This window comes from Mastacembelus armatus, chromosome 15, assembly GCF_900324485.2.
Source record: "Mastacembelus armatus chromosome 15, fMasArm1.2, whole genome shotgun sequence".
Lineage (NCBI taxonomy): Eukaryota > Metazoa > Chordata > Actinopteri > Synbranchiformes > Mastacembelidae > Mastacembelus > Mastacembelus armatus.
The window spans coordinates 21,717,382-21,744,624 of NC_046647.1; the positions used below are offsets into that span (position 1 = coordinate 21,717,382).

The window sequence follows — 27,243 nt, forward strand, 5'->3', positions numbered from 1 at the left end:
CAAACTAAAGTAATTTTATTAAAATTCTACTGCAGGAAACATGAAAATGTAGTGAAAGTATTAAAGTAACGTACTCAGTGCAGTAAACTGTGGCAAACTATTATAGATCATTAGAATATTTTTCCTGATGTAGTGTAAATAGTATTTTTCTGTTTGAGCTGAGGTGTTGCTGCTCTAAATAAAGATTTGGTTGATTCAACTGCTGATTATTTGCTTGATTAATCATTTCATTACTTCGTTTGTAAAACTACATATAGTGAAAAATATCACAACCAACAAGTGTCAAATCCTCAGAAGTATTTACATTTAGCTATCAGAATAATTAAGACGCAGCACCAGTCATATTGGAAACGTTTCAGATATTTTGATTTAAAACAAAACTTAATCTTTCTTTGTATTTCCTGTCAGGTAGTTTAATAAATCCTTATTAATAAAATTGAATTTAATATATATTTTAAAATAAAATTTTGAATGTTTTGACGAAAATCTGTCAATAAATTTAAAGTCCATTCTGACAGGAAGTCATGTTACTTTCAAAATAAAAGCCAAATAAAAACAAAGATGGCTTATTACAGACTTTTTAGGATTAGATGTGTAACCCTATGATTTTATTCTTATAATTATCATTAAATAGTATGTCTTTGCTTTTTCTATACTGTATAACTGCCTTCATGTGTATATTGTTATAAATAAATCCGAGTTCAATCAGAAATAAACAGATCAATAAATCTGTGTCCGTTTTTTCTGATGTTTAACCAAAACAACAAATCAGTTTTATTTGCTGATATTGTAATGCGTTTGCATCTTTGGTTTAAATGTGATGTCTCTGTTATTTACATATGACCATTGTTCATTTATTTATCTTTAATTAAACTGGTCTCCATAAAACCATGTTGTGTATTGTGGCTTAATTTATGTTTTAAATGTTTGTGGTTTGTAAAAATATAATATCCATAAATATTTCAGCCTTCAACTGATATTGTATTTTATATAAAAATGGGAAATGTGGTTTCGTGTCATTATTTAGGCATATTCAAAATTCTAACGCTTTTATTCTGAAAGCTAAGACCTTTATTTTTCAAGGCTGTGACCGGAAGCACCGTGGTTCCTGTCGAGAGCCTGACACTCTTTCGTTAGTCCGGGTCTCAGTGATGGTCCGGAGGACGGGACGCAGCGACGCGACGCAGCGCTTCTCGCCGACAGACAGTCGCTGAGCGCCGGGGAGCTGCGCGGAGACACCCGGGGCAGAGCCGGAGCTTCAGGAGCTTCTGCAGGGAGGAAACCCGAAGTCACACCGGATTCACACCGGGCTCTCAACTGCTCCGGATCAGAAGAGTTTTATTTTTCCTTTTTTAACTTGTGAGATTAAAAGCAGAACAAGAGGAAGCAGAAAGCAGCTCCGTGTCTGGGTCTGGATTTATCCCTATGTAGTGCATACACTCAGGTCTGCTCTGATCCGGATCCACTTGTGCGTTTTGTTGGGTGTTCGGTGCTGGGGCGTGTGCTGTCGGACCATGGTGGGGGAGATGGAGGGGAAGGAGAAACCCAGGCCCAGTCCGGATTATCTGATGCAGCTCATGAACGACAAAAAGCTGATGAGCAGTTTGCCGAACTTCTGTGGGATCTTCCAGCATCTGGAGCGGCTCCTGGACGAGGGTGAGACCTGGACCATGTCTGCAGATGTGAAATACTCACATCCATAAGTAAAATTATCCCAGTACCACAATATACAAACACTTTTCCTGCAGTAAAAGTACATGAGTATCAGCAGTAAAACTATAGTTTCCTCTATCCCTGTTACTGTTCTGTACTTTTGAGGTACTTTATACTAGTACTCCATTGATTAGTACACTGACAGGAAATTAATCAGCAGCAATTTGTGATCAGTAATTGATCACTGATTTATTTATATTAACGTCAATATTTTAATCTGGAATTTATTCTGCTGCTGTTCTTAGTTATCAAGGACTTTGGGTTTTTCCATTTGCTGCCACTTTATACAAGTACACGTATACTTCAATAATGTACTTTCACTGCAGTACAAAAGTACGACTGCTGCACTGATCAGGGCATGAAGTTATTTTTTCTCACTTTTCTGACATTTTATTGATAAGTTGAGACAGTTAACTGATTAGCCAACTAACCGATAATGAAAATAACTGTGTACTTTTACTTAAAAGTACTTGTTACGTAGACCAGACCTGTTAAACACATATGAGATTATTGATCTGATTATTTTGTCCATCAATTGCTTGTTGCTAACGAGGAAATTTACAGAAACTTAGTTTGAGACAAAAAACAACCTGCATATTACACTATAAATTTATCTTCTTAGCAAATTTACAGAAACAGATTTCTGAAATCTGGTGTTTGGAATTAAAGTAAAAGTCGTTTTATTTCAGGTCTGAAGTTTTTTATGTTCAAGTCTCTTTTTTCAGATCCACAGAAAGCTGAACATTTTATATTTTGCCTCCTTGTGGAGATCCATCCTTCTTTTTGTTCAAACAGTAAAAACATAATTTTTTCTGACAGGTCACACTGGGACAGGGACTGAGTGTCAGCAGGACTTTAATTCCCAACACTGAAAAACTTTAGAAAACATAAAACTCAACAATAAAATGCAAACTTTACAAACGATGCAACAATAAACGGGATTCAGTTTTAATAATGTGAAGTGTTGACATCACGTCGGGTCACCTGGTGTGTTTGTCTCACCTGCTGATCTGGGAACACACTATTGACACAGTAGGGGTGGTCAGAAACATCTGGAGCTGATCAGCGCCCACACACATCTGGAACGGTCTGACAAACCCTGTACTTTTTCCTGCTCTACATTTATCTGATAACTTTAGTTCCTTTTCCGAATCAGATGGATCCAACAAAATACAGACTGATCATCAAACTTTATTGATCCCTGGGGGGAAATTCCCAAGATACCCAGCAGTATATAAAGTACTTCAAATTAGAAGTATATAAGGTAGTTAACGTCAGCTACCCAGCGGTATATAAAGTACTTCAAATTAGAAGTATATAAGGTAGTTACCATTAGCTACCCAGCGGTATATAAAGTACTTCAAATTAGAAGTATATCAGGTAGTTAATGTCAGCTACCCAGCGGTATATAAAGTACTTCAAATTAGAAGTATATAAGGTAGTTTACGTCAGCTACCCAGAAGTATATAAAGTACTTCAAATTAGAAGTATATAAGGTAGTTAACGTCAGCTACCCAGCGGTATATAAAGTACTTCAAATTAGAAGTATATAAGGTAGTTAACGTCAGCTACCCAGCGGTATATAAAGTACTTCAAATTAGAAGTATATAAGGTAGTTAACGTCAGCTACCCAGCGGTATATAAAGTACTTCAAATTAGAAGTATATAAGGTAGTTAATGTCAGCTACCCAGCGGTATATAAAGTACTTCAAATTAGAAGTATATAAGGTAGTTAACGTCAGCTACCCAGCGGTATATAAAGTACTTCAAATTAGAAGTATATCAGGTAGTTAACGTCAGCTACCCAGCAGTATATAAAGTACTTCAAATTAGAAGTATATAAGGTAGTTAACGTCAGCTACCCAGCGGTATGGAAAGTACTTCAAATTAGAAGTATAAAAGGTAGTTAACGTCAGCTACCCAGCAGTATATAAAGTACTTCAAATTAGAAGTATATAAGGTAGTTAACGTCAGCTACCCAGCAGTATATAAAGTACTTCAAATTAGAAGTATATAAGGTAGTTAACGTCAGCTACCCAGCGGTATGGAAAGTACTTCAAATTAGAAGTATATAAGGTAGTTAACGTCAGCTACCCAGCAGTATATAAAGTACTTCAAATTAGAAGTATATAAGGTAGTTAACATCAGCTCCAACATTAAAGTGATCAACACAATAATCATCAATAATTAGAATCCAATAATATCAGATCCATTCATGTGAAATGGGCCATTCTGCACAATGACTCCTTTTACTTTGGATACTTCAAGTACATTTGGATAATGATACTTTTGGACTTTTACTGCAGTATAACTTTGGATGCAGGACTATTTGTACACTGGTCATCAGCTCAGAACTTTCTCTGATCACCTGTTGATTGATCATGTCTGCACACAGATGTGCTCTGTCATGGTTTCAGGCTCTTCATCAGTGAATCAGCACTTTGATTCAAAATAAAAACGTCCTAAACTTCCTTCCTGCTCGATTGTGATTGGACACATTCATATTCCTGGTCAGAACTGGAGTTTCCCAGCAGCACTTAAACGCACTGTTATGTTCTTCATCATCCGAGTCTCCTCCTCTTCCTCACATCGTATTATGTCTCTCTCAATTACACTAAGTGCAGCCATTCATCACCCAATTGGTCTAATTAATTAATTTAGAAGCTAAAGTGAAGAGTGTCAGCTAAAATCAATTTACCCAGAATTCCCTCTGGCTGGTGTCTCTGCAGTGTTTGTGTCTTTGAATGTCTGGATTTGTGAGGACCAGTTCCAGACACAGTGCTGATGCAGTGACAGACACATGAACTCACCACCGCCATTTTAATCTGTGCTGTCATGATACGTTGGTGTGACGTGGGAGAAAAGGAAATGATGGACAGACTCACTTGTCCCTGAGCAGAGAGCATTCCTGCCGTCACACCTGCAGATGGCACCTGTCGGTCTCCTTTTTCTCCACTAAACCAAAATAAACACCAAGACAGTAAACAGCAGCTCTACAGGAGTAAACAGCATAAAACTATTGGGTGTGTTTTACTGCAGAGCTACGTGTGACGGTGAAAATCACTGAGCCGTTGAGGTTTAATATGAAATTTCATCTTCATTTGCATTTAAAAAAACAATTATTTTTGCACATCTGTTCTGTTTTATCACCAAGTCAGAGAAAACTTGGTATCTCTTGGCGTTTATTCAGGTTTTACAGTGAACAAACAAGTCAGATACACAGGTCAGCTCACCTGTATCAAAGGTAGTGCAGGTGCAGACACACGTCATCAGCTCAGTAGGACAGGAGTGGGCAACCCATGTTCCTCAGGGACCACTGACTGGCTGAACACACCTGATCCAGGTAATCAGCAGTGGGTAGGACGGGGATAGTTGGGCAGGTGGTGGCAGTGTTTAGTCATCTCTGAAGCAGCGACAGTGCCACCCCCAGCCTGTGTTCACTGATGGTACTGCCAGAAAGTGTTAAAACATAGACCGCTGTTAAAAACGTTGACGGATGCCCTCCAGCTGCAAACAGGTTCAGTTATTATTATGAATTTTTACATTTTTGTGTTGGCCTGTCCCAGAGATCAGCCGGGTGAGGAAGGACATGTACAACGACACCTTGAACAGCTCAGAGAGGAGAAGCAGCGAGCTGCCGGACGCCATCGGCCCGACCGTCCAACTGCAGGAGAAACTCTACGTCCCTGTGAAAGAGTTTCCTGATGTGAGTGTGTGTGTGTGCGGCTGCTGGTGACTGACAGCTGATCAGGTCTGCTGGTTGATTGATTGGCTGGTTGTCATGGTAACCCTTCCCTTCCTCTCTCTCTGTCAGTTTAACTTTGTCGGGAGGATTCTGGGTCCCCGAGGACTGACAGCGAAGCAGCTGGAGGCTGAGACAGGATGTAAGATCATGGTGAGGGGAAAGGGCTCGATGAGAGACAAGAAGAAGGTAATACATGGACAAATACATGAAAAACACACAAATAACAGATGTAAAAACACGTAAAACAGACGGAAAAACAAAACAGAAAACACTTGGATAAACACAGAAAAACAAAATACACGAGAAACAAACAGAAAACACCTGTAAACCACATGAAAACAAAAACACATACATATTCATGAAACAGAAACATGAAAATACACAAAAAACACGTGAAACACACACCAAGAAAACACATAGAAAACACTATTGATCATCCAGTCAGTTTGAAAAGACTGATCAGGATCAGCTCAGATCCAGACTGCAGCTATTCTTTCCCACAAACTGGACTTTATTAACTTAGTCTTAGTCCAACTTCTTTCCCTGGATAAATCTGAGATGCCTCCTTGTGGTTCCATGATTCTGCAGAAACTGACGTTAGAAATCAGAAAAATCTGAAACAGCCGTCGTCTTTGGCTGATGTACGTCCATGCGCCCACAGCCGACAAACACACTGCAGAGATCATAAAGTGGGACAAGAGGAAGAAGAAAGAAACTATTTCAAAGATTTCAGGTCAAAGTGCTGCAAAAACACCCAGCTGTTGATAAGGTTAGCCACCTGCTAGGCTAGCAGAGCTACATGACAGCGAAAGAAAAACAGGAGGTCAACAGAAACCAGCTGGGGGAGGATGTAAAAACAGAAATGTGAGAGTCCGTATGATTTATTGTTTCTGACTGACGTCCTGCTGAATCCTTGGATAAACACACACACACCTGTATGTGAATGATAGGCCAATCAGCTGCAGCTCCTCAGGTTGCTGGGCAGATTAGACCTCAGTATGTCAGCACACAGGTCTGTTGTTTTGAATTTTGGTGATGTAGTGACCTATTGGGTTGGTGAAATGGTGTAAGCTAACAAGCTAGCTGCTAACACACTAGCCAGCTATGCTGGCGCTATTCAGCTATGCCATCCATCCATCCATCCATCCATTTGACCAGTAGTCACGTGACCAAGCAGCAACCATGTAGTGAAAGGTCATGGGTCATGGGTTATAGGTTGTATTTCCACTTATAGTTGGTCAGTTCTACAGTTGGTGGAGCCCTCTGCTCCTCTACAGACGTGGAAACAGTGATTTCAGATTCATCCATCAACTTAATCTGTTTCCTGCCTGCCATGTTATTCAGCTCTGTGTAACAAATGTGAAAAACTACAACTCCCAGGGTGTATTTGCCTTGAAAACACTCAATCAGTAACATTGAATAAATGGACTTGTTGCTACCTGATTCCACCAGTCTGTTTCTAACTCTGTCTCCACCAGCCTGTCTCTGTCTCCACCAGTCTGTCTCCACCAGTTTGTCTCTGTCTCCACCAGCCTGTCTCTGTCTCCACCAGTCTGTCTCTACCAGTCTCTACCTCTGTATCCACCAGTCTGTCTCCACCAGTTTGTCTCTGTCTCCACCAGTCTCTCTACCTCTGTATCTACTAGTCTGTCTGTACCAGTATGTGTCTAACTCTTGGTCTCTATCTCTACCTGTGCAGGAGGAGCAGAACCGGGGGAAGCCAAACTGGGAGCACCTGAACGAGGACCTCCATGTCCTAATCACAGTGGAGGATGCTCAGAATCGAGCAGAGATCAAACTCAAACGAGCTGTGGAGGAAATCAACAAGCTGCTGGTGCCCGCTGTGAGTCACCTGACCTCTGACCTCTGCTACTACTTGAATTGACGTATATGGTCTGACTACTTCAGCTTCTCTGCCATGACACTGGTAACTCGTCTGCTGATTCACAACAGGCAGACTTGTTAGGACTTTTTAATAGTCTAATGGGAGTTTACGTGCTCATGAACAGGTTAGGATTAAGGTTAGCGCTTCTTCAGTTTAGGGTTTGATGAATCACACTCAAAGTTTAGTTTAAATGCTCCTACATGAAACTAAGGATTTTATTTTGATGGAGGAGCAGACATATTTTAATACCCACTTCCTTCTGTGATTTTTACCTTGTCTGAATGAAACTGTACAGTGGGTGTGTGTGTGTGTGTGTGTGTGTGTGTGTGTGTGCGCGACAGGAAGTGCAGTGATTCTGCTGATGGTCGCTTCCTCCACTCTCACTTCCTTGATTTCTCCTAGCGAATAAGGAGCCAGAAAAACCAAGTGGAAAAAGAGGAAGAGAATCTGATCATGTGGCATGTTTGTGTGTGTGTGTGTGTGTGTGTGTGTGTGTGAGTGAGACAGGAAGTTTGGGAAGTTGGTTTCCTGTTGGTCCATCATTGAAAGTTGTGCAGAAGTTTGTTTGACTGAGGGAGAACAAGGACATTAATTAACTCATTATCTAAATGGTGAATGAGCTCGTTAGTGAGTTAGGACAGGTGTTACAGCCCCTCAGGTAACCAGCAATAACAGTGTAACAGGCTGCGAGAAAAACGCCCAGGAGAAGGTAAATGTGTATTTTCAGGTTGTATTTTATTTTTATGGTTTTTAGTTTTTAGTACATGTATTTTTTAAATTAAATCAATTCTGCAAAGTGTCGGGCTTTCCTGCAGTTTTGTGGAATAATTTTCAGGTTTTCACGCTAATGTGTATAAACAACAGCTTCATTGATGTTTTACAACCATTTTTAAATTTTAGTACATTTTTACATTTATTATTATGCAGTCTGACATTTTTGTACATGTACATGTACAGTTCTAGTTCATTTATGTTGGTTGTAAATTTATCAGCGTTTTCAGGTAGTTGTATTTCTGGGGAGTGGTAAAGTATCGTAATTGTACAGTGTGTTTGCAGGTATTTAAGTGTTTTTGTTGAATATACATTTTTCTGCTTCTACTCGAGCAGCAGCTAGACTCTTACAGGTGTTTTACAGATACAGTATAATACCTGTGTACATCAGGTGTATGACAGGGCACATTTTAGACTCCATGTTATAAGATGACAAAATCTGAATCCGCCTCCACAGCGCCTCGTGTGGTCAGAGTCCCCAGAGTGAGGACAGATGTTCTGTCACCCTGCAGCGTCACCTGCAGCATCAGCAACACTACAAACCACGCCCTTACAGAACACAGCTAATGCTAACCCAAACACATAGTTTGTCTACATTAAGTCTGTCTAATATTTTAAAACCTATTCAAGATAAACATTTTCAGTTTCTTTTGGATTTGTACTTTGTCTTCTTCAGCCACCGTAGTGTTGTGTACCAGTGGGCGTGTTTTGTAGAGGTCGATGTTGCACATTTGAGCTCAGAACACTTACTGAACTGAAACCATGTGAGGAGTTTAGAGGAAACGTCTCTTTTCTGGAACTAAAAATAACTCTGGGTCACAGGCAAGAAAGCAGATGGTGTCTCATCTTAACCTGTCAGTCAGTGTATTTATAAAGCACATTTGTCACTTGACCATAAGTGCCACAATTTAAAAGCAATGAAGATTAGCAGCTCAGGTTTACTTGTAGCCATTCAGGCTCTGATACCTATCAAGCAGCGCATCAGTTGTTTTGCTGCAGCTTCAAGGGAAGGAACAGCTGAACGTCATCAGCAAATCTACAATCTAAAAAGATGCCATGCTTTCTAAAAACAGACCCTAGGGAATAATAGCAAAAATACTGTATGACTGTGCTAAGGATAGAGCCTTGAGGACCCCAGTAGGACAGAGGTGAATTTTCTAGGCCAATTGTAAAGCTTTTGTCTGACAGGTAGGAACTAAACCATTTTAGAGGCGTACCAGGAAAGCCTATTGCAGCATTCAACCCAAGAAATAAGGATTTTGTGGTCAACCACTATTTACAATTTTCAGAAAGAAGGATCTGAAAGAGGCAAGGAGGAATGAAATTAGTGCAGTTATGAGTTACTGATAAATGTAGTGCAGTAAAAACTACCCTGGACTGTCAGGGACTTGAAGCAAAACAGAAACACTCAAGGACAAATAGATCGGAAATATATTTAAGTAAGGACTTGAATAAAGGCACTTGGTTACTGTCTGCCACTGACAACGACCCTGGACTCTGTTTAAACAGGAACAAATCTGTTTCAGATATTTCTATCACAAATCATCAAAGATTATATCTGTCGCTATCAAATCTTTCATTTCTCTAAATCTCCACCAAATTATCATGTTCACGTTCTGAGCAGAGATGTTAAAGAGCCAACGTTGACAATTTATGTTTGTTTCAGGCGGAGGGCGAGGACAGTCTGAAGAAGATGCAGCTGATGGAGTTAGCGATCCTGAACGGAACGTACAGAGACGCCAACATCAAACCCTGTAAGAGACCAACCAATCAGAGAAACAGACTGACCAGTCAGAGAGACAGCCCGACCAGTCAGAGAGACAGACCGACCAATCAGAGAAACAGACCGACCAGTCAGAGAGACAGACCGACCAGTCAGAGAGACAGACCGACCAATCACAGAAACAGACCGACCAGTCAGAGAGACAGCCCGACCAGTCAGAGAGACAGACCGACCAATCAGAGAAACAGGCTGACCAGTCAGAGAGACAGACCGACCAATCACACAGACAGTCCGACCAATCAGAGAAACAGACTGACCAGTCAGAGAGACAGCCCGACCAGTCAGAGAGACAGACCGACCAATCAGAGAAACAGACCGACCAGTCAGAGAGACAGACAGACCAGTCAGAGAGACAGACCGACCAATCAGAGAGACAGACCGACCAGTCAGAGAGACAGACCGACCAATCAGAGAAACAGACCGACCAGTCAGAGAGACAGACCGACCAGTCAGAGAGACAGACCGACCAATCACAGAAACAGACCGACCAGTCAGAGAGACAGCCCGACCAGTCAGAGAGACAGCCCGACCAGTCAGAGAGACAGACCGACCAATCAGAGAAACAGGCTGACCAGTCAGAGAGACAGACCGACCAATCACACAGACAGTCCGACCAATCAGAGAAACAGACTGACCAGTCAGAGAGACAGCCCGACCAGTCAGAGAGACAGACCGACCAATCAGAGAAACAGACCGACCAGTCAGAGAGACAGACCGACCAGTCAGAGAGACAGACCGACCAATCAGAGAGACAGACCGACCAGTCAGAGAGACAGACCGACCAATCAGAGAGACAGACCGACCAGTCAGAGAGACAGACCGACCAGTCAGAGAGACAGACCGACCAATCACAGAAACAGACCGACCAGTCAGAGAGACAGCCCGACCAGTCAGAGAGACAGCCCGACCAGTCAGAGAGACAGCCCGACCAGTCAGAGAGACAGACCGACCAATCAGAGAAACAGGCTGACCAGTCAGAGAGACAGACCGACCAATCACACAGACAGTCCGACCAATCAGAGAAACAGACTGACCAGTCAGAGAGACAGCCCGACCAGTCAGAGAGACAGACCGACCAATCAGAGAAACAGACCGACCAGTCAGAGAGACAGACAGACCAGTCAGAGAGACAGACCGACCAATCAGAGAGACAGACCGACCAGTCAGAGAGACAGACCGACCAATCAGAGAAACAGACCGACCAGTCAGAGAGACAGACCGACCAGTCAGAGAGACAGACCGACCAATCAGAGAGACAGACTGACCAGTCAGAGAGACAGCCCGACCAGTCAGAGAGACAGACCGACCAATCAGAGAGACAGGCTGACCAGTCAGAGAGACAGACCGACCAATCACACAGACAGTCCGACCAATCAGAGAAACAGACTGACCAGTCAGAGAGACACCCCGACCAGTCAGAGAGACAGACCGACCAATCAGAGAAACAGACTGACCAGTCAGAGAGACAGACCGACCAATCACACAGACAGACCGACCAATCAGAGAAACAGACTGACCAGTCAGAGAGACAGACCGACCAATCACACAGACAGACCGACCAATCAGAGAAACAGACTGACCAGTCAGAGAGACAGACCAGCCAGTCAGAGACAGACAGACGGACCAATCACACAGACAGACCAACCAATCAGAGAAATAGACTGACCAATCACACAGACAAGCCGACCAGTCAGAGAGACAGACCAGCCAGTCACACAAACAGACTGACCAGTCAGAGACAGCCCAACCAATCACACAGACAGACCAACGATTCAGAGACAGCCCTACCAGTCAGAGATAGACCAACCAATCAAGTATACAGCCCAACCAGTAAGACGGGCAGCCTGACCAATGACAGCCAAAACAGTCAGAGACACCAACCAATTACATAGACAGACCAACCAGACAGAAAGACTGATCAATTAGAGAGACAGACCAACCAGTCAGAGAGATAGACTGACCAATCAGAGACTAATCAGCCAATTATAAAATAACTGACCAATCAGAGACAATCTACTTCTACACCTCCCTTCCCCCACCCCCAGCCTCCCTCGCCTTTTCTCTTGCAGCCTCCACTCAGGCACCTCGCGTCCTCTCTGGCCCTGCCCCTGTGTTGGCACCGCCTACTGCCCTTCGTGCACCTGCCTCCACAGGCCCCACCCTCATGCCTCTGATTCGTCAAATCCAGACAGTGCTGCCCAATGGAACGCCAGCTCTGATGCCAGGGGCAGGGCCTGAGTCTGGTCTGATCTGCACGGCGCCATATGACTACCCGTATGCTCTGGCAGCTCCAGCCTCCATTTTGGAATACCCCCTGGACTCTGGGGGGGTGTTAGGTAAGCCCACTGCGCCCTGCTCCTGCGACTGCTCCCCCACACCTCACCACCACGCCCATGGCCAGTGGAGCCCCGCCCCCACGCTGCTCCTCAGACATGCCTCCTAAGAAACCAAGAGCACCTCCTCCACCCTGCACGGCCTCCATAACACACGGCAACACTATAACAATGAAATCCTATATTTCCTAAAATATTTTCTCTTGCTGTGGAAATAACATCAGAGCTGACACTAAGCGTGCTCAGATCTGATCAGATATCACACATATAGACCTACAGACCTGAGATCAGGTCTCACCAGGACCAAGTTGACCATTACAGTAGATTGTTTCCATGTAAACAATAATACAAAACCGTGATGGGCAGAGTGAGTTTGTTTTATCCTCACCATCATAAATCAGCACTTCAAATATAAGAACTGATGTATGTCCACAGGGGGCGCTGTTTCTCCAGCATCATGTTTTTAATCCAGTGTTTACTGTCGGATATGATCGAGGCATTCAGGTACGACGTGATCACTCTCAGATGTTTGTACTACTGCTGCACAGACCGAACCTCAGACTTTTATTTAACAACAAACTGAAGATACGACTGGTTAACGATGCATCACGTGACACACGTTCCTGCACGGAAACATGCGACACCTGCGAATCTGTAACTGCGACTGAGGCCAACTCGTCTCAACGTTCTTCAGAAAAGAACAAAAGATTTCTGGCTGCAGCTTTTACAGATGTTTTAGAACTGACATTAGAACTGACCATTTTTCAATTCTGTTCAAAACGTACAAAGAGAACCCTGATCATCGATATCATAATCTGGAAAACACGATGAGTATGTTTTTATACGAGTGTCGGGGCCACAGTAAGGAATAAAGCTGAAATATTTTAGGAAACAATTTTGGGAGTCAAGTTGAACCAATACAACTTTTTAAATATTAACTAATAATAATTTTTTTACCAAAATGTTTCATGATTTCATGAATTATGTGTCTTTTCCTGAAATCGTGCAACTATTCAATTCACTAAGTAACAAACTTTACACTCGGAAAAGCCAACAACCAGTGAAAGAGAATCACCGGAAGGGGGTGCTGCCCTCGTGATGACATCACAAACACACCTGAGATCTTCTCAGAGGTCACCTAAAACTGGATCCTGTCTCAGTTTGTGCCTTAACGTGTCTTTCTGTGATTCTCTCACCGTGTATCTGTAATGATGTGTTGATACACCTGTACCTGCGCATACCTGTTTGGACTGTGGACACGTATCCGCCTTCGGACTCCAAAGTCTGCAGTTTCTAGTGCTATGGCGTCATTAAAGCTGCACGTCCGTCCTTCCTGAACGAAAGTGACTGCCGACTGCTCAGCACTGCCCCCGACGGAAAACCTGTCTTTCCCATAATCCACTGCTTTGGCCTCAGCTGCGGTCTGATCAGGGTGTTTTCACAGTCCAACAGAGTTCAGCAGCCATGTGTCCTAGAGACGTCTCTTCTTCTTCATCCTCTTGCATCATGGGGGACCTGGTTCATAACCATGAACATCAGTGAGTCATATTCAGACAAGACAGTCACAATATTCTGGAGAATCTGGTCAGATGTGATTAACTAGATGCAACTGGACTTCAGACTTACTGGCCCCCTCTGCCCATTTGGACACGATGTTAAATGAAATAAAATAAAAACAGAAAATAAAACAGAAAAGAGGAAACAAAACCCTGAAGACGGATCGATCTCTACTAGACCAGGTGTGAAAACACCCCACAGGTAACAGAACAGGTGGTTTCTGGGAAACAGAGTTCTGACGTGTGACGTGAAACTGTCACGTTTGTTAGAAACGTGTCTAGAGCAACTTCCTGCTGTTGTTTTGAGGACTTGATGGATCCACCATGATGTTGATGAGACATAACAGAAAATGATTTGTTTTTTAGCTGTAACACAGTGAAACTTTATTTACAGTCTAAGTATTAAATGTTTTAATAGATTCACCCTGTTCTGTCTCCTCCAGAGGTTTTGTATTGCACTCATGGGTCTGGTTAGCCTAGCTTAGCACACAGACTGGAAGTAAAGGGAAACTGCTAGCCTCTTCTTGGGCTTTAGGTGTAAATTAATAACTGAATCTACAAAGTGGGTGCATTTACAGTCTTTGTGCTAAGCTGAGCTAATCCTTGGACAAGCTCAGATGAACCTGAGTGAAAACTGGAGGAAACAAAACAGGAAGCTTTACTAATGTTTGAAAAAAAAGTTCTCAGCTGTTAATGTGATGTTCACTAACAGTGTTTGTTCATCTAACCGTGTGCTCACACCAAGTCCAGAAAATCCTTTTTGTGGTGAATGAATTTCATTTTGTTTTCATGCTGATTAAATTTACTTTGGGGCTGAACATTTCACCCAGGTCAAACAAACTGATCTGAGGTCAGCCTACGATAAAAACACTGACATTTGATGAGGAGTCGATGTTTCTGCTGATGATCAGTTTCATATTAAAAATTGATCTTATGTTGCCCTGGATCGGAATCAAGAATAAAGATTAAAATCAGGCTTCTCCCATGATGCCAGAGAATATAACAAAGCTCTTAAAAAAAGTTTCTTAGTTTGAACCAAAAAAAGTCCTATTTCCTGAAGTGGAATATAATTAATCATTTTATAGAAGTCAGAATATTTCTGGACTATTTTAGTTCCAGAAAACTGTATTTAAAGAAAAAATAAAATATTTATAGAAAAAATGTTAAAATATCAGGAAAAATGTTGTGGAAACCAATAACAGAAAAACTGGCCAATCACGTCACACATCCAGTGTGAGGTCACTGTCCATCAGCAGAAATGTTTTTTTTTCCAGACCTGTCTAAAACTAAGATCCTGTGAAGAACCAGACAGAACCAGTTTTATGGGGTTTTGTTACTAAAATGATCAAACTGTAATTTCTATTGATCACATCGGAATAACAATATGTAACAGTCGACACAGGTAACACCATTAATGACACAACTCGGATAAAATTGCAGAGTCCTGGTGTGAACACGCCGTGCACATGTCCCACCAAACTCACGCGACGGGTCACAGGGCGCCAAGTCTGCGGCGGGTGGCGTTCAGGGGCAACCAGTAAACCTGAGGGTTTGCTGGTGTCTGACTGTGATGGTGAAGAACAGGAGGACAGGTAACGAGGAAGAGTCACCTGTTGGAGCTGCAGCGTCTTTGTTGGTTATATCTGACAAACAGACTCATTACTAGTTAAAACCATGAGCTTTAGGACAAGCGGCGTTCATGTCCTCCTCCTCCTCCTCAGCACAGCAGACAACCTTCAACAAACCTCAAAGATTTAAAGAGAATAAATGTTTTGACTTGAGCCGTGTCAGGTCATGTCCTGTACGAATGAATGAATTTTACACAAAAGTTTTCCACTGAGTCATTTTTATGATTTTCTGTTTTTTTTTCCTTTTTCTATTATTTTGGTATTGAAAAGAGTCTTATTTACTTGTGGCCTGTTAAAGTCTATATAAATATATATGAAGATTATAAAGCAGGAATGTGTATAAAATATAATACAGGAGTTTTGCAGAGAAGTCCAGTAGAGTCTGTTTGTGTAGTAGCTTTATAGAAATGTGTTTTCTATTTTAGAAAGGATTTTAGGGCTTTACGTGAAGGCGGGAGCTTCCAGTTTATATGCAAGTTTCTGTGACTGTTTAGGCTGAGAACTGTTAGCATCAAACAAGTTGCTTTGTGTCGTCACAGCACCGACTTCACCTTTGTTTTAAATAGAAATGATTCTTTTTGCAAAACCAATAAAAACTGCTCGTCAGTGCAAAGAGTAAATTCTCCTCATTGTTTCCTTCCTTTAATGTCTGACTGCACTTTATTTTATTTTAAACTAACCTGTGAGCACTGCATGGAGATCTGTTCCATTCAAACATCTGCACAGCCAGATGTTCATACATGCTAGTATGAGCCGCACAAACACAGGTAGATATTTACTGTACCAGGTTTTTGTTTTAAAAGGCCTCAGGCTCTATTTAGCACTTTTCCCACCAGTCACAGGGCAGGCTCCAGAGATCCATGAGCAACGAAGCAGATGATGATGGTGATGAAGGCAAACAGGCAGACTGTTCAGGAACTACAACAAACCAAAGGGACAGAACTAGTTGAACAACCTCAGAACTTCACCCTGAGGTCTGAGGTGACTGATCTGAGCTTTTGGTTAGTTTAGCTTAGTTGGTTAATGTTAGTTAACTCAGAGCTGACTCACTCTGTGTGATGATGACTATGAAAAACCATAAACAGTGGAGTCTCCAAAATGATCTAAATATCAGCATATATATCCATGTAGTCCCTATAAACAACCATGTTAATAATAAACCCTGTAAAAATGTAGCAGCTACTTTCAAACTACATTTGGTGCGTTTAAGCTGCAGTACAATCACCCTGAGAGATTCACATCATGCCGGATATAACCAATAACTATGATAAAGCCCCATCAGCACAACCACACACTGAGAAATGACTGTAAAAGAAAATCTGCCAGCAGGAGCTTAGGGGGAGCTGCAGTTACTCACTCTGACCACTAGAGGACGGCGATCACTTGTTCCTCTACACCTTCCACTTCCTGTTAGTCAAAGGAACCAGCGTATTTGTTGCCATCTTGTGGTCGCATCAAGTCTCTGCTACTCAGACCTGAAACAGAAACTGATCAAATGATCAGGGTTGGTGATTATTTCTGTTTTTGTTCTTTTTCCATAAATGAGTCTTTTTCCACAAACCAGCTCCAGTCGTTGCTGTGAACAGAGAAAAGCTGGAGTGGAACCAGACTGCAAACAGTGACGGCTGACAGTCGGTCGGTCAGGAGCTGGTTTTTGGAAAAAGAGGAGCCTCCCATTGTTGGTGAGGAAGAACCATGTGAGCCAGGTCAGCGGTGTGGCTCCCTGCTGTATTTTTAATAGTTTTTGGACAACAATGGAGGTCTACGGCACAGACCCATAAGCTGAACCAGATTCTGGATCCAGACACATTACGCTGAGGACACCACATTCATTGTTGCTGTCAGTCTCTGGATGGGATCTGGACTCTCACACACAGAAAACCGTCCTTTAAGTTTTCTTATAAGTATTTCAGACTTGGTATTTGTCCATATGACATGAAGATCCTCCACTTAGTATTGATGCAGATATGTGTTAATCAGCTCATTTCTTCATGTCTCTGGATCTGCATCAGGTTCAGACTGAAGACGCACAGAGGAAACTTCTTTCAAAGGTTTATTACAAAACGCAAGACAAAACATGTCAACTGGGTTTATTCTAACGGCAAACACAATACAATGACGAACAACCTTCTATCTGCAGAGTGAAGCTTCGCTGAACCACGAACCAAAGAGAAACGAGTCAACACAACATGGATCTAAATGCAAAAGAAGAGCAGCTGTAAGGCCTGAAACAGAGCTAACAAAAACCAGAACCTGGAGAGCGGGAGGGGGGAGTGCACCAAGTGCTTTTATTTTCTACAGGAGGTTTGTAGTGCGACTCCCCACTTATAAATAGGTCACCATTAAATTAAGTCAAATCCAATTCACAGAGTAAAATGTTATTCACAAACTCAAAGTGTCTGACAAGCAGGAGGTGGGGAGTGGGGGGGGGGGGGGGGACTCCAGGATCCACTGACGTCAGGTGAGGCTTTTATTTTGGGCCATCTGTCAGGGAGAAAGTGGCTGAAATCATCCGCGTGACCGCAAATCTTTCCAATAAAACATGTTCATTCCGGTGTGGTCTTTAAATGTCCAAACATTTTGTCCGTTTGAGTGAGTGCATGTTACACTAAAAAGGCCCCAAAAGCTTTGAATTTCTTTCTCTCATCCATTTTAGTCCAGATGTATCAGGCAGGAGTCCATTAGAGTCCAGATGTGCAGTAAATTCCCAAGAATTGTCCCAAAACTTATGTTCACTTTGTGGAAAGTTTGGTTGTATTTGCACAAAGAATTTGAGAAATTGTCGTTTTCATCAACCAGTAAGGATAGCTATTACATTTTGATCCAGATGTGACCTCATAACATCTGTCTGATGTAAATCACCACAAATTTGTCACAAAATCTCACCTTGACTTTGCAGAAACATCTTGATACATTTGTCATTTTAATTAACCAATAAAACTTTTTTGCTGGTTTGACCATTTCAGTCCAGATGTTCTCTCTAACATCGATTATTCCAGATTTGCTGTAAATGTCTCAATATGTTCACTAATCCCACCTGTACCTTTTGAAAACTGACTGGAAACCAAAGTCTGTGCCTGTTCTGGATCTTTGGTCAATGAAAGGCGACATTTCAGTGTTGGATTTGTTCGACCGGTTTAGTTCTAACGTGGCCTCAGGCGGACGTCCCCTCAAGTCCAAACTCACTTTCAAATTTTCATGTTTACTTTGTGAAACAGCAGGTTTCAGTTTGTACCGTTGTCTTTCCAATCAATCAATAAAGAAAATTTGTATTTTGTTTAATTTCCTGTCCACTTCAGTCCAGGTGTTGTCTCAAACAGACCAAACTCCACATTTACGGTAAATGCCCACAACTGTCAAAATCTCAGGGTCGATTTCACAGGATTCTTTGTCTCATCAATAACCTAAGCTGAAAAACTGGACACCTTCCCGTCTGCCTCTGCTGATGATGCTGAATGATGAAGGTGACAGTGACGTTGCTATAGTAACGTGTGCAGCTGGTCTCGGCCACCTAGATGCTCTCTTTTTTTTTTTTTTTTTTTTTTAAACTTGTGAATCACATTTAAATAGCATTTATATTTATATATTACAACATTGCTCCAAATCCATAAATAAGTAGTGCAGTTTCCCTTCTGCCTCAGACACGACCACGCTGCTGCTAAAACGAGAAATCCAAACGCTGCAATTGATCTTCAGACACACCCAGCTGAAAAACTACAAACATGGCCGACTAGCTGCAGGTTAAACTCTTCATGCACATTATTGTGGAGAAGCAGCACCTCCCACCGATCGCTTGTATGCTTAGATTTCACGTTTTAACCTTTAACATTAACCTAAAAATATCAACACTACAACACAAGTAACCAATCAGAATGCTGTGCCAATAAGAACTTCAGCCAATCAGAATTACTCAGGCAGGAACTGGGCGGTGACATTAAAACAGAAAAGGGACGAGAACAAAAACACAGATGAGAGAGGAGCAGTTGCTGCTGCTGACCAGACCCGTGTGAAGGTTTATCAACGACAAAACTAACTCCTGTTTTAAAACAACCGACCAGTGTTGTTTTATTATTACTAATATTGTTATTATTGGAGTTACTGTTTTTTAGGGACGCAGACAAATTTGACCGTAACAAAATTTGTCATTGCCGACAAACCATGCTCCTGTCTCATCCACAGGACTCATTATTCAGAAACATTTCCAGAGTTCAGGTTCTCCGATACAATAATTTTTCTCTTTCATGTCTCAGTAAAATAACTTTGTACATTCTGTACAAGTCAAAACTGTTAATGGATAGCACATATTAGCAGATTGCAGCTCTATTCTGCAATAAATCCAGATACACAAAGGAAAGTCAGTGCTGTGTATTTCTATCAGTTTTTTCTATCAATTCCATAATAATTTTTGATTCTGACTTTTCCTCTAAACTCAATGGAAGTGATCAAAGACCAAGAGAAAAACAGTTTCTGGCAGAAATCGTTCAAGGCTGAGTTAAGGCTTTTTTAACGTTCTAAAACTGTGAAAGCTGACATTTTTCATGAAAATCCTGATTTATGTTGGAAAATCAACATCTTTAGCATAATAAGAAACGTGACAAAACCGAACCAATAGGATTTAATGAGAGAAAGATGTTGATTTGATTGGATGAGGAGAGGGGCATGGTTTGATTAAAAACATCTGCTGAATTTTACTAGTTGAGCTTTTTTATGAATTCACAGTTTCTTCATGGCTGTGATGCTTATTTATAACTGAATTTATTTTGTGCATTCTGTAGCTTTATTGTAAATTTTGTCGTTATTAAACCTCCATAAAGTTATGCTGATCGCAGCACCTTACAGAAACCAGCGATAAACTCAAACCAAAGCTTTTATTTTGTAGAGACTCAGTTTCCTGTAACGCTCTACATGCTGACATCAGACTGAGTGTGACCAGATTTGCAGGTCCTGGAGCTGATGAGACATAGGGCAGCAGGTGGGCATGGCCTGAACAGGCCGCTGCCAGCACTCTCCCCAGGTGGCTGATGGGAAATGGCGGGTGGAATGGAGGCAAACAGCGACCTAAAAGACAGGTGGGGCTGCGGGGGGGCGGAGTAACACTTTGAATCTAATCCCATCCTTAAGAGCAATTAGCTAAAGGTCAGTTATGACCATATATGGATATGACCGCGTGTGGAGATCGCCCGCCATACGACCATATATGGATGTCCTGCTGCTATCTACACCAGAGAAGAATCAACCAGTTCCAGGTCCCATAACCTGGACATTTGCCGTGACCGGCTCAGAATCTGTCTCCAACTGGTCCAGAACTGGTGGAGAACTGGTCCAGAATGTTTCCAAATTAGAACTTTTCCAGAACTGGTCCAAAACCACTCCAGAACCAGTCAGTGCTGATTCAGAACCAGTCCAAACCCAGTTCCAAGCCAGGCAACGTCACTCAGAGTCGGACTCCAGTGGAGCGGTCTCATCTAACACGGCTCTCTTTCGGCGCTTTGCAGCAGCAGCACGGGCCCGCTGCTCCTCCTCCATGTGTGCCTTCTTGTGGCGAGAGAAGCTGGATGAGTGCATAAAGGTCTTGTTGCAGGCTGCGCAGGTGTAGGTCTTGGTCTTGGCTGTGGGGAGTCCAGTCTGCTGCAGCTTCCCTTGCCCACCACCATCCCCTGCCCTGTGGGTCTGCTGGTGCCGCGCCAGGCTGGAGGCGTGGCTAAACTGCTTCCCACACTGGCTGCAGCTGTGGCGCACGGCTCCTCCACCACCGGCGCCACCCCCCTCCTCCTCCTCAGAGGTGGAGGAGCCCCTTTTGGCAGCTCGGGCCCCCCGGCGGCGGCGGTTCTTCTTGCAGAGGGTGTAGAAATTGGGCTTGTCACGGGAGCAGAGCTTGAGGCGGATCTTGAGGTCAGAAGAGGTCTCACCCAGGTTCTCCTTACCAGGTGTGTAGTTGTCCAGCAGCTCTTTGACGTGGGTCACCTGGTGTTTGGAAAGCTGCGTGGACGTCCGGAAGCTCATGTCGCACTGCGGGCAGGCGAAAAACTTGTCGCCAGCTGGACTCTGAACGAGGGCGGAAGCCGCATGCTGCTGCCTCTTGGTCTTCTTGTTCTTGCCGCCGGGCTTAAGCGAGTGGCGCAGGGCGGCCATGTTGGGGCCAAGGGCGACGTCCTTGGGGATTCCTTTTCCCTTCTTGTGGATGAGACGGTGGCGTGACAGGCTGGAGCTGTGGTTGAATTCCTTTCCACAGATGTTGCAGGGGTGGATCCGCCGCTTCCCATGCAGCCGCAGGTGACTGCCCAGCATCCTGGTGGGAAAACATCAATCAGAGCAGCGACTGATCAGATTTGTTATTGATCATCACACCTGTAAACATCAGTTTGAATCTTTCAGGCATTTGGTCAAATCAAGATATTCAGTTCATCCTTTAATCTGAGAAACACCAAATGTTTGGGTTTTTTTTTTAAATTATGAAAACAAAGATTCATTTTATCATCTGTTCAATACAGCAAATCTAATGAAACTATTGATCGAGGCAGGAAAATACAAAAACACAGACGAGTGGAAAAGAAAGTGAAAAAAGGAAGCTGTGAGTGACTGGTTCAGTTCCTGCAGCAGGAAAAGTCTGAGCTGGTTTTACTTTTCTTTACCACAACACGTGATCAGCACTGACACCAGTGACAAAGAGGCATTCAGTGTCCGTCCTTGTGATTTGGAGAACTCAGCATTGAGCTGTGTGTATCTAAGGTTTTGAATTCATAATTATTGAGGGCTGGATTTTTATGTTACTTGCAATTATGTTGTTAACCTGAAACCCTGGTGTTGCCTGTTTCTGCTAAAATTAATTTGATATCAGACTAAAGTCTTAGATAAATCTAAGGTCATATTTATTCAGATGAAGGGTCAGATCCTGTGCAGACAGACAGTCTGTCTGTTCAAGATTTGGATCACAGGTCTGGATTTCATTCAGATGTTTCTCTGAAAAGTCTCATACAGCAAAGAGGAAAGTTTCCATATGACTGGGCTTCAGTGTGAACATCAAATGTCTCCACTGCTCAGTTTATCTCCAAACCCACAGAAACATCAGCATGAGACCGTTTCCAGCTGACACCAGGCGAAGTCACTGGTTAATTCACTGGTCACATGACGACTGATATTACAGAAACATCGACCATGAAGTGAAAACTGTGATGACATGGCACAAACTACAGTAATAAAACACATTGTTACCTGATGTCAGGAGAATATTTCTATTTTAACGTTCAGGACTTTTTTATTCACTATTTTACGTCACATGTTGAACCATAACATCTACATTTCCTGCAGTGCCTCTAAACTAACGTTTTTCAATGTTTTAATAATAATTGCAGCTGCTCAAATGTTTTTATGTGGCACATGTTGTTACCCAGTTGCACCTGCAGGGGGCACTGTGACTGTTCTGACCCAAAACCCAACATGTCAGCATTTTCACTTACTGTTCCAATATGAAAAGACATACGAGAGAAAGATGTCTCACTCTAAAACTGGTTACACAGGGGAGTTACAGAGTGGAGCATCTTCATTCACAAACGATCTTTGGACGAGTCCACTTTTACTTTGTTCTGAATGAATTAATTTATATCTGAAGGCTTCTATGCTCAGCTTTCAGAAAAACAACTTCTAGATCTCAAACTAGTGGGATCACTTTCTCCATTTTATTTGGTCCGGTGCTAATTTATAACCACTAATTTCTACTAATACACATACACTAGAAGAAACACCCCACACTCTGCTGCCCTGGTGCCTTCACCTGCAGAGCTGCATTCCTGCACCAGGTCTCCATTGCATTATTCTGGTTGTTAACTGTGTGGCTCTGCTGCCATTTCTGTCCTCCTTCTGGTTTTGTCTCTCGTCATTTTCTCACATGTTACACCCAGAACCTGTAAAGACGACTTTCTTATGACCTCTGGGTACACACCTGCTGCCTTTGAAGCTCATCCCGCAGTGGGGGCAGGTGTAGCGTGCATCCTGGTGAGTCGGCTCCAGTGCCCGCTTGGCAGGTGGCGGTGCCCCAGTCTTCCCGGTGTGGGTCTGCTGGTGGCGGTACAGACTGGATGCATGGCTGTAGCACTTCCCGCAGTAGCTGCAGCGGTACTGCCGATCATCCGGCTCGAAGTCGGCCTGGTCCGAGTCAGCCTCACCGTCCAACTGGCTGCCTCCCGCCTCCACCAGCACCTCCTGTGTCTCCTCGTTGTCCTCGTCATCATCAGAGTCTGTCTTTATCTCCACGCTCTGCTCCGTCACCTCGCAGGGATACACCTCCTCGTAAGGGGCGAAGAAGGCCTCGTCTGTCTCGATCTTTAGCTGCTCAGCCGTCAGCTCTGTCGGGTCCTCTGAGTCCTTCTTCACGCAGGAGATGGTGAACTTGGAGCCCACCTCTGCCCACTTCACCACATACTCGATGGGCTGTGTGTCCAGCTCCACCGTGATGAAGTCCGCACCCAGGGCGTCCGGCTCCGACACCGCCAGCTCCGTCTCCGAGTCCTCCATCCTTAAGCAAGGAGGAAAAGGTGAGGAAGAGCTTCAGAGAAGCAGCTGCAGCCCTGGGGTTGGGGGCAAGGGGAGGTGGAGGAGCAGGAAGAAGGAGGAGGAGGGGAGAAGGCAATGAGTAGGAGGAAGAAGAGAAAAGAAGTAGAAAAATGGAGTAAGAGGAGCAATGGGGGGTGCAGGAGTAATGGAAACAATATTTAATTACTTCAATCAGCAGATTATCAATGGATGTTTTGACAAGTGATTAGTTGTTTTTTTTTAATTCACTGAGCAGGTTTCAGCATTTTCCGTGACAGTGAAGGCACCATCTGTCAGCACACTGACTGTACAAACTCATTTACAACACTGACTGAACATTAGCTGAAAACACTTTTTTTCTAAAAGGTAAAAAAGATGTTTTTGTTTAAAAGGCACTTGAATCACTTGGGTCCAAATTTCACCAACATTTCATTCAGTATCAATCGACTGATAAAGAAAATAAGGGTCTTATATATTAATGATTAACAACATATAGATAATGACTAAAACCTTAAGTCTTCTGTTCACAACAAACAACTAACCCCGGACAGATGGAAAAATGATGGTATTTACAAACCTTCTAAACCCCCACCCCCACCCCGAGACCTGCAGAGAGTGTGTGTGTGTGTGTGTGTCACTGTTTCATTATTTTCATATATTTTAAGTAGATGAAGTCAAAATTAATATTAAAATTCAATGCCTGTCTACTGCACTGGGCTAATGTGATTCTTTAAACATGATGTTTGCGTCCAGATGCAGCAGGTGATGGACTTCAGTGGTTCAGGAAACAAATCTGGGATTAAATAAATGAAACCGACACAAATCCACAAGACTCTGGGATCCACTATATCCAGGTGCTGATCCAGTCTCAGTGCACTGGCTTTATTTTGGCACTTAGAGACTAAATGACGAGCAAACGTAAATAATAAGACTAAACAGAAAGTGTAAATAACTGAGGTTACCACATTGACTAGAAAAAAAAACAAACATGTCTGCAGACACTTTCATTATCGCCGACACACCATATAAGGTCACAACCAACACACATGAACATTTAGATTCATGAAAACGTCCCGATACCTGCGTCTGTTTGTGCAAACGAATCTGAGAAAAATCGTCTGGCTGCTCTGCTACACTTTATTTTTGCCTGCACAGCTCGCACCGAACTCCGTTCAGAAATGTGCCTTTTTTACCGTCGCCCAGTCAGCCGGCACTCCTATATACGTGACCAGCAGACCTTTGCTTTCAAACGAATTATTGTCTCGCTCTTAAACCTGGGACGGGTCCAGTAAGACAAGCACCATCTTATTCCTATTTTATGTCAACGTAAACGACAGATTTAATATTTCTTTCCGCCATTATTTCCCACTAAACGCTTCTCGGAGGGCGGTTTCTAGCAGGGCATCCATTATTAACCATGACCATTCATTCACATTTAGAGCGCACTCAGGAATCACCTGCGTGCCGAAATCTTTACAAGACGATTTCATTACGTAAAGTGTCTCAAACCGCTTTAAAAACTATTTCCTGGCCAAGTTAAAGCGATGATATTTTAAACAGCCGCTTCTTTGAGCGGAGTTCTGGGGCTCCGTCAGGCTCAGTGACGAGGAAGCAGCAGACGGATTTTCTCTTCGCTAAACTGTCAAAATAAAAGAACGAACCGCGGAATAAACGGCGCGAAACGCATCTGGCGGTGAAACGCTTCGGGATTCGGTTACTCACCGAGCTTTAACGGGGGCACAGCCGCGAAAACGTCACGGTTTTACCGGCGGAGACGGTGACAATAAACAGGAAGCTGGGGACGTGGACACAAAGCATTATGGGAAAGGATTAAATGGTTGCGACGAACGGAAGTACGGCGAATTGTCATTCACAATAAAAGCACAGGCGAAATTTTGTACCTGTTTTATATAAATGTACCTCAGTATTTAGATAGCTGTGTATATAGATGTACCTCAATATTTAGAGACAAATGTACCTCAGTATTTAGATGCATGTGTATATAAATGTACCTCAATATTTAGATACCTGTATATACAAATGTACCTCATTATTTAGATACATGTGTATATAAACCTAAATACCTCCATATATTTCAATACAGCTATCTTAATCTATTTAAATAACTAGAAGCAAATATTTTTTTTTGTTTTCCAGAGGGATGTACATAAAACATATGTTATTTTAGAAAAAAAAGAAAATTGAAGAATCCAATACTCCTGATGGAAAAAAATAAAAATCAAAGCTGAATTTGAGTAATTTCACTGTTTCTAAGAAGATTTTATTTTGCCCTTGGTGAGCAGAAGCTGCTGAATTTATGGAGCCAGACAAATTTCTTCTCCATAAAAGACAACAGATTCTGTCTTCTGCTGCTGATGTTCCCCTAAACCAGATTTTATTTTGTTACAACCCTACAGTGCATTATATATATATATATGTTTCTATATTGCATGTAGTCGTGCACATAAAGCTCTCCAGCTGTTTCAGCACAATTTATTGCAAAGTTTTAACCATTTCCTCCAAACTCTCCTCTGCTTATTGTCATGGCCTGGCCTATGCAGGACTTTATACGTTGATCCTAATATTTGACAGTTATTATAAAAAAATGAGGTTCCTGATATCTTGGGACAGTGATATTTTGATAATGTTTTTAAACACTGTGGACTGCTTGTGTTCAGTCTTTCCCTGTTTCCCTCACTAATAAAATAAAAAAAAATTAATCGGGACTTTGGTGACATGAGATGAAAATCTGACTTATAAATAAATTAAATATGTGGATTTCCCCCGGGTACGTTTCTGTCATCACGTTTTCTCCTGTCCCGGTGGGAACGGTACAGAGCAGGAGGATGAAGAGGATGAAGAGGAGGATTTGCAGTAAATATTCAGGCCTCTGGTTTCCTGTCACCGCAGCAGCGTCACGGTTGTTTCTCGTTACCGGAGCATTATCCGGTTTTTCTGCACAGGACCAGCCTGAAACTCAGCTGGACCGGGACTCACGGCAGGTTTCACCGGACATCTCACACACGCGCGCGCACACACGCAAACACACACCATGTCCGCCGCAGACACTGCTCCGTTTCAGCATTTTACCGCTTAAATCACCGAGACCGTTTTTAACTCAACACTTACGATTCAACCCGGAACGGTCCCGCTTCTCCCGTTTCGGTCCTGGACGAGGATCTGAGCCCGTGATCCCTGCCGCACCTCTGTCACATCCCAACCGCGGAGCCGCGACACACTGTCGGTTGGACACCGCTGCTGCGGAGGCAGCGGCAGAGCGGATTAGGCGATGCGGCAGAG

At 42.9% G+C, this 27,243-nt stretch overlaps 2 protein-coding genes and 1 long non-coding RNA gene across 3 annotated transcripts; 1 reads left to right on the top strand and 2 right to left on the bottom strand.

Annotated features, from left to right (window-relative positions):
- Positions 1-1,149: 1,149 nt before the first annotated feature.
- qkib (QKI, KH domain containing, RNA binding b) lies at positions 1,150-14,067 on the top strand. The gene is made up of 6 exons (XM_026309679.1): positions 1,150-1,656; positions 5,280-5,419; positions 5,528-5,644; positions 7,158-7,301; positions 9,781-9,868; positions 11,943-14,067. Exons 1-6 carry the CDS (start codon positions 1,515-1,517, stop codon positions 12,338-12,340), a joined length of 1,029 nt encoding a protein of 342 aa, XP_026165464.1. The 5' UTR covers positions 1,150-1,514; the 3' UTR covers positions 12,341-14,067.
- LOC113131918 (uncharacterized) lies at positions 1,584-5,321 on the bottom strand. The gene is made up of 4 exons (XR_004463228.1): positions 5,257-5,321; positions 4,947-5,162; positions 4,599-4,668; positions 1,584-1,674 (listed from the first exon to the last, which is right to left on the bottom strand). It is a non-coding gene; the product is annotated as an uncharacterized LOC113131918 (long non-coding RNA).
- Positions 14,068-17,454: 3,387 nt separating the features above from the next.
- On the bottom strand, positions 17,455-27,148 carry LOC113131805 (zinc finger protein 135). Its single transcript, XM_026309487.1, has 3 exons — positions 27,073-27,148; positions 23,354-23,926; positions 17,455-21,703 (listed from the first exon to the last, which is right to left on the bottom strand). The coding sequence occupies exons 2-3, from the start codon at positions 23,923-23,925 to the stop codon at positions 20,845-20,847; spliced, it is 1,431 nt and encodes a 476-aa protein (XP_026165272.1). The 5' UTR covers position 23,926; positions 27,073-27,148; the 3' UTR covers positions 17,455-20,844.
- Positions 27,149-27,243: the final 95 nt, after the last annotated feature.

What these genes read in the sequence shown, in the direction of transcription:
- LOC113131805 (XM_026309487.1), bottom strand. Translation starts at nt 23,925, where the DNA reads ATGGAGGACTCGGAGACGGAGCTGGCGGTGTCGGAGCCGGACGCCCTG. An exon ending in ATGAGCTTCAAAGGCAGCAG is followed by an intron (nt 21,704 to 23,353) that starts GTGTGTACCCAG and finishes TTTTCCCACCAG; the next exon opens with GATGCTGGGCAGTCACCTGC.
- qkib (XM_026309679.1), top strand. Translation starts at nt 1,515, where the DNA reads ATGGTGGGGGAGATGGAGGGGAAGGAGAAACCCAGGCCCAGTCCGGAT. An exon ending in GGAGCGGCTCCTGGACGAGG is followed by an intron (nt 1,657 to 5,279) that starts GTGAGACCTGGA and finishes GGCCTGTCCCAG; the next exon opens with AGATCAGCCGGGTGAGGAAG. An exon ending in CGATGAGAGACAAGAAGAAG is followed by an intron (nt 5,645 to 7,157) that starts GTAATACATGGA and finishes CTACCTGTGCAG; the next exon opens with GAGGAGCAGAACCGGGGGAA.